At 45.2% G+C, this 12693-nt stretch overlaps 1 protein-coding gene across 1 annotated transcript in view; it reads right to left on the reverse strand.

The window, feature by feature from the left end:
* The window catches only part of LOC144797580 (nuclear receptor ROR-beta-like), a 118117-nt gene extending 107020 nt beyond the window's left edge, over positions 1 to 11097 (reverse strand). The window contains exon 1 of the mRNA XM_078668246.1: positions 10905 to 11097. Coding sequence (XP_078524372.1) covers positions 10905 to 10911 — 7 coding nt within the window. The 5' untranslated portion in view covers positions 10912 to 11097. The remainder of the gene's footprint in view (positions 1 to 10904) is intronic.
* Positions 11098 to 12693: the final 1596 nt, after the last annotated feature.

A 12693-nucleotide genomic window follows, 5' to 3' on the forward strand; every position in this document is an offset into this window, starting at 1 on the left:
AATACACATGTACTAAGGTGGTCAATAACTGATGTAACACCCCTGGTATTACACATCAGCATAGGAGGTCATTTTAAAGACTGCTGAAAAATTGTGGACTACATTCTCTCTGCCCAGTTTCCAACCCTTGAGCCACAAATAGTGTAGAGACTACTGCAAAGGGTGCATTTACCCCATATGCTAACTTACTTAATGCAGAGCACAGAGCTCGGTAACATGGATGCCTGTTGTGTGCAGAGGTAGGCCGCACAGTACGTTAGAATGTGATTCACGTAAAAAGGTTTAAGGTCTTTGACCCCAGTATTCAAGAGGTGTGGTGCTCTCAAAAATCCCCACAATGGAAGGAATCATTTCGCTTGATGGCATAATGAGGTAGAAGGCCATGTGACATCACTTCAGTGACGGTGTCATTATGCTAATCCGTCATTTTGAAACCTGCATAAATCCTGCATCTTTCATCACAGAATGTTGCCAAGTAAGATGTGCCAACGTGGGACCTTCTGAAGGGTGCAGTTCAGAATACACTTTGCAAGAAGCCCCGGGTACTGGTGAACTGTGCCACAGAGGACTGAGGAGGTGCCGCTGAAAGGCCGGTCGGGCTGGTGCCTCCGCCAGGTGTCTTTCTCCACCCCGGTCCCTAAAGCCTTGGTGTAAGCAGCACACAACTAGTGACAACGCTCCCACAATGTACTAGACCGTGCTAGGCCTGGGCCAAGTTTTCATTATGCTGGCGAAATTCTCATATTCCTAAATTTCAAGTTACACGAAATATGCTAATTTTCGTATTAGACAATTGAATGTAATTCTGGGCCTTTAGATGTTGTTCAGACCAGAAAATCTGCCCAACAGTCTGACAGTCATTTTCTGTTACAAATAGTGGGTATTTTTCGAGAATTTTTTTATGTTAGCTGTACAGTCACGTAAAACCAGTCACAAAAGATATGAGCAAGTCACATGGTATATGTAGGGCACCAGGGAACTACGGAGCCAGGCAGGCCCGAAGCCAACTCTCGGCCGGGCTGGAGTCTTCTGACGCCAGCCGGAAGGGCCAGGCTGTCCAGAACGCGTGACAGGAAGGGGCGGGACAATGGAAAGAGGCACGTGGCTGCAGAGCTAAGGATGGGCTCCATCCACAGAAGATGTGATGCGGGCGGGAGGGCTACTGAACAAAGTAAATTAAGAGAGAAGGAGAGAAAGAGAGAAGGAGAGAAAGAGAGAGAAGGAGAGAGAGAGAGAAAGAAAGAGAGAGAAAGAGAAGGAGAGAAAGAGAGAAAGAGAGAGAGAGAGAGAAAGAGAGAAAGAGAGAAAGAGAGAAAGAGAGAAAAAGAAAGAGAGAGCAAGAGAAAGAAAGAGAAAGAGAGAGAAAGAGAGAGAAAGAGAAGTTAAATGTCGATAAAAGAAACACACTAAACATTGTTCTCCTTCCCTCTGTGACCTGTCTCACTTGACGCCTCTTTCCTGCAGTACCCCATTAATTTACCTTCAGCTACAAGAAGGTGTGAGAGTGTCAGCACCGGAGAGAGACAGCTTGCAGGACCAGGGAGAGTGAGTGTGGCATAGAAGGGACTATAGAGTCGAGACCTACTCAAATTGATGATTGACAAAGGCCGCTGAAGGAGAGAAAGAGACAGTATCTTAACAGAAAACCGCCAAAGAGACAGATTAGTAAAGAGAGAGAGCGGATAAAGAGCGATGGAAATAACGAAAGGTGCTGATGAAAAAGACAGCCGACTGATCAGTACAAACAGATTGTGTGGAGAATGAAAAGAGTTAGAGAGATACAAAGAGTCAGGAGAGAGAGAGTGGTGAGTAAAGTGAGTGACGGAGAGTAAGCAACAGAGGGAGATGGAAAGGGCCAAAAACAAAGAATTGTATGCGAGGAGGGGAGCTAAAAAGACAGGAGAGAACATATTGTGCCCATTGCAATTAAGAGGTGCCTTTCTCATTTGCATAATATAGTCCAAGGGCTACCCTAGGTTTAGTAGCCAGAGGTAATTTACCATTTTAAACTCTCATTACACTTAGATACTCTTGACAGTTATACAGAGGACGAAATGAACGACTGTACACTAAAACATAAACAAGAATTACATTTTAAAAATCTCTCTCTACCTTCATGCCAACTCTGCCGTTCTCATCTGAGCAAATACAATCGTATAGTGCCTACTACCACATACACTGTTCATAAGAGAAACCTTAAAATTCAAAGCGCAAAGACATCTGGACACACCGCATCTACCAAAAATGCATCATCCTTCCTAAATATAAAGCATATGAATTGCCATACGTGCGGCCTTAAGGCACAGTGAGCTCTATGCATTGAATTCGGAGACATATGTTTTCCGTTTAATTGCCCAGTGTGTAAATTCATTCTAATGCAGTTCACTATATCTATAACACGGCAAATAAAGTCTTAATGAGTATGTGACATTGGAGCAGTCGAAGCGAGTTAAGCTTTTTGCTCAGCAGTATGAAGTGACTTTGCATTTCTAGGTCTATATAAGACATATAGAGCATACTGCACTCATTGGATCACTTTGATTTCAATTTTTGGTGTGTTAAATCCTATTTTCTCCTTATAACTTTCCCAAAGGAATAAAGAAAGCCTGAGAAAAGGAGCTATAAAGTGAGCCGGTGTTGGAGGAGGAGACAGTGTGAGCCCATCTCTCGCACTTCAAAAGAAGATTAAGAGTTTTTGGTTTTGACAGATCTATAAGCTGCCGATTGTCTGAAGAATTAAATAACTGGCTTTGGACATAATGCAAGGCAAAGCCGTAATCACACGTCTAGCAGCCCACACGTATTATACGCAAAACAAAGGAGAAGCCGTAATGACACCTATAACCGCCTCTACACCACAAGAAGCAATCCCTGGCATGACACTTATAGAAGACGTAATCAAAATTATGCAAACCAGTTGAAAAGGCGTAATTACACTAAAAGCTGCACAGTGAATGTGGAAGAAAAGCAAGAACGAAGTCCTAGTTACACATACACAATCCCGTAGCATTATAAACAATGCATGGGAGGTGATGTATTTACATCAGACGTAGCCTCAAAACATTGCATAGGAAAAGCCGTGGTCACATTAATAGCAGCCTCATTGCGTTATTAACAAGCTATTGGAGAAGCCGTAGGAATAAAATGACCAACTCACCCCCAAAAAAACATAATTTACAACAAAAACGGAAAGCATGAGTTTGTAAATATTTATCCATGCATGTACATATAGGACTTTATCCAGTACAATTTTATATCTCCCAATAATTTTCCATATGTGTATCATGTTAAAATCTCTATGTATGTATACATCCTATGTGTGGACATGTATCTATATATTTCCCTACCAATGCAGAGAAAGAAAAAAAGTTAACTCCCCAAACCTAATCAAATCACCTTTATAGGAATCATCCTATTCCTCTTCTCAAATATCCTGACCTCCACTCCGACTCATCCCCAAACCTCTATTGCTACTGTGAACTCCCAAATAACCCCTTCCAAACTCTTTCTTCCTCTAAACGATTCACCCAACTTACGGATTCGCTGGTCTACCATTCCAAATGACAATGCTTATTTTCCCTCTACTAATCCACCTTTGGGTTGTGGAGTAGCGTGCAACGCCTCACACAACTAGAAGCAAAGCGGGCATTCCACTAATATTGCCACCGCACGCCATCAGATACCATCCTTGGGGTACGCAGCAATCACACTTCTAGCAGCCCCTATACCATTTACAAGCAATGCATAGGAGAAACAGTAATTCCACCAATAGCAGCCACCATGACACCATATGCAATGAATGGGAAAAAACACAATAATACAAATGTTATGTTGCTTTGTACAGCTCACTTGTGCCACTAAATCAGATTAGTTTAAGGAAAGGAAAACACGATTCCCAGAATGCATTGGGTTATAACTTAAAAATCCAGAACTGGGAAGAGTGTCCGTAAAGTCCTTGCGGTAGGTGGTCACCCTACCTCCTCGTGCTATGGGCTTTCTAGAAGGTGGGTTTCCACTAAGATGTGGGATTTCCTATCCACTGCAGTCTGGTTGGCGTGTTTCAGTTTCCATGTCTGCCACCGATTATGTAACCACTGACTTTCTATGCGTCGCGCCTGTGTTTCGCCCAAGTGCCGGTGTCTTCTGACAGGCTGTCTCCCGTCTAAGTATACACTTTTGCCATATTGTTACCGCAGGCCCACCCATACCATTACAAGCAATGCTTAGAAGAAGGTATTACCAAACAACATTGAGCCTCATTAAATGTAATAATAGGGAGGGACAGGACATAATGAGGTGGTTGAAAGCAAGTAGAACACTTACATAGTGAGCTACATAACACAGGGTGCCACTAGGCTCCGGTATGTGCAGCTACTGCAAACACTGGATGGGAGGGCTCTGGCTTGAGTCTCACACCATCATATATAATGCATAGGGCAGGGCCACCTGAATTATCTGAGTCAGGGGAGGACCAACTTATGCAACAAGGTTGACTACATTATGCAGCAACAAATGGAAAATTATGTGGTCCAATACAGCACTTTTTGTGATAGTATTACTTTATTATTTTGTTTCATCTCATTAGTACTAGTTTAACACTCAAATACAGCAATGGGCAACAGAAAGGTGACCAGTCAACGTTTGTGAAGGCCCTTCTACTGCGCAGCAACATGTATCGCTGCGCTTTTAGTAACTTTTGATCCATACGAGCCAGAAACTTTTTTTTTTTTTAATACCTGCAGATTATGCAGCAGACGGTGGATTATGTGACAAAGGTGGCAAATTCATAATCATTCGGTAAACGCTGTAGCCTCAAAAACGAAAAAAATCCAGTAACACTGGTAGAGGGGCAGACCCAAAGTAAGGATGTGCAGAGTGCAATGAGAAACAGCAACTGCACGTGCACGTGCACTGCCTGAGATGTCATTTCACTTTCCCTAGCTCCATGCATTAGAAGCTGTCACGGGAGAAGCTTTAAGAGGTCCATTCAGTGAACTAAAATAAAAGAAAGACTTTGGTTTACCCAGTTCTGCGCCAATAACAATCGCCAACAATAGGCGTTCTAGGACGTTCCTTACTACTGAGAAGTATTGTGACTCCACTCACCGGTTGCCCAGTTTAACTACATCTCTGACGGTCTACACTTCACTATAAAAACTGCAGGAAGAACCTATATTTACATTTACAAGAGCTACATGACATTATAAACATGGGTGAGGTCCTAACACCTCCAATGCCCTTATAAGCAGAAGTGTGCAATACTTACATCATTTCCTATTGCTTAATTGAACATTTCAGAAACATTCAGCAAAATTTCGAAAAAATAGCACAAAATTATTAGAAATGCAAATCTGGCATTTAGCGCTATATTTGAGCGCGAAATGCATCATTGTGGCCATTTTGAGCACGAAGACACGTTTTGAGCCTAAAAAAGTGGAAGTGCAGCGATCAACAGCGGTGGTTTGCTTCGTTCCAGGGCTCACCCAATAGGATTTTAAACTAGGTGATGCGCATGATTTTGGAAATTTTCTCATAACAAGCGTAATGCAAAATGCTGCAAGTTACGCAACATTATAGTGGTGTAACGAAATTTGTGTGGTAGGATTATAAGCAAAGTATGGCGAGGCTTAATTACACAAACGATCACCATACAACATTGCGACAATGTAAATACATGTGTGATAGCCCCTTGCCATTCTAACAATTTCAGGAGACGCCTTAATTACAAGCCAACTAGGCCCAATCCATTATATGCAGCGCGTGGAGGCACCGTAATTACATGCATACTAGCCCCATGCAAGTGCAAGCAAAGCATGGAGGCACCGTAATTACATTTACACTAGCGCCATGATATTACAAGCTGTGCACAGATAAGCCATAATTGCATGCATACTAGCACTGTGCCATTTTAACCAAAGCAAAGAGACTGCATAATTACATGCACACAAGCCCCATGCCATTACAAGCAATGCATGGGAAAAATAGTATAGATTTGTACATTTTTTAACATATTAAAGGCATTGCCTAGGAGAGGGCATATATCTACATGTGAACTAGCTTTATGCACGAATTACACGCATAGCAGATCCTATAAAATTACCACCCAGAACCGTAAATAACCTTATGTAAGAGCCAGCTGAATTAGAAGTGCATGGGAGAGTCGTAATTATACGTATATTACCACCTCCCCATGCCACCACCCAATGGTTATGAATGGCCAGGTTCTACCCATGCCAGCCCGTGTGCCGACACTGACAGCAGGCCGCTCCCTAGCAACAGAGCGACTTTGGTGGCAGCTGGAAAAGAATCCCGCCCGTTCATGCCTCCGGCGTGTCCAAGGAGTGCCAATGGGAGTGAAGCCGGCATTCCCAGAGCACTCCATGATTGTGCATAGCACGGCAGCAAAAGGCTGCTGGGTCCAGGTCTCAGCCATGTCTTGTTTCTGGAGGGCACCCTGAATTTGCACAATATTCTTTCAAAATAACAATCACTGTTGACCTGCAGTAGGTTTACCACTTGACTCAAAGCTACAATGAATCAAGTCCTGAACTTTTCACCTACAAATCATTGATTTCAGACTTGTTAGTCGAATTACTTCAACCGAATCAAAACAAACTACAACACCCAGAATGCATTAAGCTGTCATAGTCATGTCCAGGACTGGAAACAGTGTCCGTAATTACCTGGCAGGAGGTGTTCACCATAACCTATGAACAAGGGTGGCATTGGGTTGTCGGCATTTGAGAAATGTCTAACTAAACGCGAGACACTGCGTCAGGGTGAGCAATTCCCAAAAATGCCAGAGGGAGTGAGACCCACATCAACCACAGATTGAACATGGATGACGAAACACAGTCGACCGAACAAATTTAGCCCCTCAACAGCCCCCTATTGACCTCAAGTACTCCAGGGGTATGGCATAGAACAGAAAGTTCGAGCATCACCCTAATAAACATGTATTATGTGCTCCCTGACCCAATTTTAGACACCTTTTTCTAATTATTTTCACCTTCTTTTTAGTTTTTGCACTGCACTTCCCCAGTCATACCACACTTGCATCACTTATCAGCCTCACTAAGTGATTAAACCATACTGTTGCTATTTAGGTAAGGAGTACTATTAACCATCTAGTCTCCCTCTTCCTTTATTTTCACAACTTGCATCGATGGTTCCATGAAAATTTCCCAAATGATGAAGGGCGGTCTCGTGTGGTGACTGATGGGTACCTTTTTGAACATCGAACGAGTTGTCACTGCGTACCTTTTTCTAGGGTCATCTTTTGGTTTGCTGTTCAACTAATGTTTGCCGACCGCACACTCAGCCTTTGGCCTTTTTAGACCCTCTTGAACGCTGTAGTTTGTTGCGTAATTTTGGGGATTGTTCATAGAGCTGGTCTTTAAATATTCCCCTGGGTCCTACCTCACCGTTTTGTTTTTGTTGTTATAGAACAGAAAGTAAACATGGCTCCTACAGAGATGGCCTCAGTAGGGTCAGGGGGTGGGGCAAGCAAGTATTAGAAACAGCCGCCACTGCCCATCTCTGATGGGCCCATTCATGTGGTGAGACGCCATCACATACACAGTGCAGGGTCGGGGGGTGGGGCAAGCAAGTATTACAAACAGCTGCCACTGGCCATCTCTGATGGACCCATTCATGTGGTGAGACGCCATCAAATACACAGTGCAGACAACACTAGTGTACAGTGCACACAAATAAAAAAAATGGTGCAGTCAACATTCAGCTTACAATGTACACAACAATGGCAATACGTCACACATAACGAATACAGGGCAAGCATATGGCGTCTACAATTTCATGCATGCTTTGCAGGTAATATGAAGTATAGGGTTTTGTATGTATCGGTATTTATATAGCACCTATCTAGCTAGGCAGCAACGAAGCACTGTACATTAAGTGTGGGAGCGGATTGGTAGGCGAGCTACAATATCGTGTACATCAAGTCAGGATTTCACAAATACACAGTTCACGATTATATTTTACAGTTTTAATCCAGCGAGGATCACAGGTTATACCATTTCATAGCCAACATAGAGCCTCAAGACGAAATTTGGAGCAAATTTGGTGCCGGCACTCTTGAAAATTCAGAAGAACCACCGTCCAGCGGGCAGACCCTCCAGAAGAAAAATACTCGCTGTTGAGTACTGACTGCAAACATCAGGGTGTTCACAGACCACTATGTGGGGGAGGATTCTTTGCAAAATCAACGGTCTATCCTGTGGGTGATGCCCCATAGGCTCTGCAGATTACATATGGAGGAGCTCGAAACGTGGAACATTCGGTGCAAACAACAGTGAGTATAATTTAAAGATAATCCAGGCAACATGGGCTATATTTTGCACATAACACTGAGCAAACGATGCACAACGGCCTGAGCATAGGGGCAGACACCAAGCAAAAGGAACAGACAAGAAGCATATGATGCAGACACCATCGAGCACACAACCTACAGTATAGACAATATTGTGCACAAGAGGCTGGCTTCATCGAACGCACACTTAAAGTGGAGAGTGAGGGGTACACAATATCAGGCCTACATGTGCTACGAATCTGTGTAAACTCCGAGCAGGCGGTGCACACAACAAGCATTTACACTACACACAAAACAAGAGATGTGCAGAAACAGATCTGGCGGCTGCACACTCGAGGACACTATGCACAGAACATTAAGCGTGAATGCACACAACACTGAGCATCTGGTGCACAAAATATCCAGAAAACCATTGCAACTGCACTGAGCCCAGAGCAGCACCGGATGAAAGACAACCAAACGGAGGACCGTGAAGAGTGGGAGCACTGGCTAACTGAGGTGTGGGGGCACCTCAAACAGCAGGTCTTAAATGACGTCACTACACGCCACAGAAGTAGCGGCTTGAAGCATGGCGCTGGGTATTCAGTTAGTTACTTCTTTGTAGGGGGGTTTATAGCGCCCCCATCGCTTGTCAGCAGAACACCTCGCAGGTGCAGTATTCTTGTAAGAATAATAATACTGCAGCTACTGGCATGAGTTTGCAGCTTCAAAGCACTATAACATTTTTTTTTTTTAATCACTCCCTTATCCCCAAATACGCAGTCAGGTGGTGGGATGGGTGTAATGTGCTTGCTTCGTACAATATGGGGCTGGTACTACAGAACTGGTTCCCTATCCTGGCCGGCCCGTTGTTTGTTTATTCACACATTAAGTGTTAGCGCACACTGCATACATGGATTACTTCCAGGTGCTGGCAAGAGGTGACTAAAATCACTGATTACAAGGTTTTCTGTTGGTTTATTGCAGTTTTTGTTTTAATATCTAAATAACTTCAAGGTCGTGGGTTCAAAACTGAATCTGAGCTTGATAACATACAGAGAAATGTATAATTAAAAAAAATATATGCGTGCTGTTATTTGGGGAACTAGCGCTATTTCAAGCTATGGCGAGCTGTCAAAGAAATCAAGTAAAACACTTTTGATAAAATATGTATGTGTATATATTACTTTAGTGGACTATGATATCAAAGCATTAATATTGTTAATATTACTAATAATCACGTTAGCCCGTGATCTCTGAACCCGTCTTCCAGTACACGAATGAGTGAACATCTAATTTTGAAGCATAGAGAATCCATCATTTAGTTTGTGATGGCTGCCACTAAAATAGACAGTACTGTATTTAATACAGCAAGTACTAAAACACATACACTCGTACGTCTGTGAGAAGGCAGGACACCGGATGACTAATGAAACACCCACGTTGCTCTGTGTGGCTGCAGGAATGAATGGCAGAGTCATTACGTGACAGCTGGCCTGAAATGGCTACGTGAGATAGCTCAGTCGGGCAGCGCACCGGCGGCGGAGATATACAGATGCTTAGACCGCTGGGGCAGTGTTACGCATTGAACCTTCTGGTGTGCAGCAGTGTAGGGGGCCGTGACTCATGGTAAGTTAGGTCATGGTGGGTCATGACCCCAGTCCTTTCCCATAAACATTTCTAATAAGCAGTATATTACTCTCAGCTTATCTGCAAAGATTGTTTTCATGGATATTACTCATACACAAGATATTGTACCAGGGAATAAAGGCGTAAATTGGAGAAGCGAGACACACCTCTACTCTACACCTTGCCTTAGCATGGTTGTTTTCCACTGTACACCCCTACAGTCAGCCCCCCCTTTGAGGCAGGAAACAGTGCGTTCACGTTACTAAAGTTTTATTAACGAGGTAATAACCTGGGATTCGATGCGTACACTGGGGTGAATCTGTAAGAATAATTGACATGTTGCCTCTTGTATTTGGAACAGCAAATAAATAGATTGAGCCATAACTAAAAAGTCACTATCACAAATATGCAATAAATCAAATTTGCAACCTCACTAGGACACTAGCAATATCACGATGACACTACTTTGAACCACAGAAGTCACCATGAGCTGCACATCAACACCTCGTCCATCCCTTGCACAGAGGCAGCGAGACCTCGGGTGGGCGCTACATAAAAATGTACCTTTCCCTTCTCATATATCTAGAGAAACGTACTCCACCCAGTCCTCACACATCACTCTGGATGAGAGTATATCCATTCGTATCTCTTCCTTGAGTGACTTTACTATTTGTACATTTGCAATTTTTCTTTCTGCTTATATCTCTTCTTTGTGTGACTTTACATCTTGTACATTTGCAATTTTTTCAGTTTGTATCTTTTATGTATCGCATGTAATCCTTAGGTTTTGCAACTGGTTCTTAGGTAAAGCGCTCTGATACCTTCGGGTAAAGTTGGCGCTATATAAAATCGCATTAAATAAATGTGCATGGCATTGCCCTCCCCTGGTCTGAGGGCAGCCCCGGCCCGCCGTGCAGCAGGGCTCGGCGCTGTGGGGTTCGAGCTGCGCGCGCTGAGCCCCTCTCACCTCTCATCTCGGCGGTGCTCAGGGGGCGCCGGCCCCGCTCATGGGCGCTGGGCTCTGCCTGCAGCCGGGGGTCCCGTCCCGGGGGGCAGGTCTCTGCTCGGGCCTCTCCTCTCCCTGCTCCTGCCCTCCCTCGGTGGCTCGTGCAGTGCTCCGGGGTCCCCGCTCTTCCTCGCGCGCGCTGCCCGGCTGCAGCTCAAGCCTACTCAGAGCACAGACGGGGCATGTGGAAATCCACCTGACAGCGGGCTGCGGGCCACGCCCCCACACAGGCGCTCTCGCCTATGAGAGCGCAGGCTCGCGCCCACCGCTCAGACCGCGCGCTGGGATCGGCGCGCGGGTCCACGCCCACCGCTCAGGCCACGCCCCCACCGCGCGCGCTCGGCTCGGCGCGCGGGTCCACGCCCATCGCTCAGGCCGCGCCCCTACCGGTCGCCCTGCCTATGAGAGCGCAGCGCCACGCCCGCATGTCCGTCTAGCCACGCCCCCAGCGGTAGACCGGGGTTTGCAGCACGCGCCAAGCGTTGCGTTTGTCTGTCCCTTTGGATGTGCAGCGCACCAGGTGAGTTATGAGTATTGTATTGTATTGCAGCATTTATATAACGCTTATACCACTATGTGGGACACTGAAGCGCTTGCATACACAGTGCTTTAAATGGGCAGTTATTGTCCGGTACTAAATAAGTACCTGTGCTCAGGGCTCGAATCGGAGTACCACGCGGGGGGACGGCGTCCCCCCAATTTATTTTACCGAAGCTTAATAATTGGAGCAAATGGAGCCACACATTCACTCTTTGGCCTCTCTGGGGCGAGATCGTAACCCATTCAGAACATTGCTCACGCGCTGGCTTCTCTGATGCAATCGCATCTAAGGGGTGAGCTAGGGGAGTCAATGAGTCTGACGGTGCAAGCCACCTTTCGTGAGGTCACTTCCTGTCGTGACGTCAGCGTCCCCCCACTTCATTTTTTTTAGGACTTGTGCCCTGCCTGTGCTTCTTTCATTTGAATTGGAGAGCATCTTCATTGGGCAGGTACTCTCCAGTACTGAGCACCTGCCATTCTTTAATTTGGAATAGAGAGTATCTGCTCTTCTCAGCACTGCTGCAATACATTTAGTGGGAGAGTACTGGCACTTCTCAGAAGCAAGCCGTACTATCAAAGTGAGTACCTGCACTTGTGCATTTCTATTTAAAGCACTGGCTTATATGGGAGTAGCCGTTTCTTTTGCATCATCGCACTCTATAAGGGGATGTCGGTGAAACTATTAGTGGCAGAAAGCAAAGGTGGTACTATAAGCAGTTTTAATTGGGGCGCGGGGGACCACTAAGGACCCAGGGCCCTGGTGCCACAGCACCCGCTAAATCATTGCTAGCCACCCCACTGGTCAGGCGCTGGAGGGGCGTTGCGTCGAGGGAAGTGTAGCGGGGGAGGGTATTTGGGGTGTGACCCCCCTCCCCACTCCCTGAATACATACATTCTAAGCATTAGAGTTGGGTTTGGGGACCCTGAGTCGGGCCTCCTATGCCTTTGTTGTTTTTTGTCGTCATCCTCATTTGAATAGAGGTTTTAACTTATTATTATTTATCAGGACTGTAGACAGGGGCCCACCAAATGCAAATCAGTATTGAACCTGCTCCTCATGGTAACAATGTACTACAAACTTTGGTCGTCCTTCCACCCTTCAGCATACTGTATTTGAGTTGGGAAATTTATGATTCCAGACCCCGAATCTCACTTACTAAGCTACGCCCCTGGGGCACTAGCCATGGTGCTTTTCAAAATTGAATGAAGA

Source organism: Lissotriton helveticus, chromosome 12 (genome assembly GCF_964261635.1).
Source record: "Lissotriton helveticus chromosome 12, aLisHel1.1, whole genome shotgun sequence".
Lineage (NCBI taxonomy): Eukaryota > Metazoa > Chordata > Amphibia > Caudata > Salamandridae > Lissotriton > Lissotriton helveticus.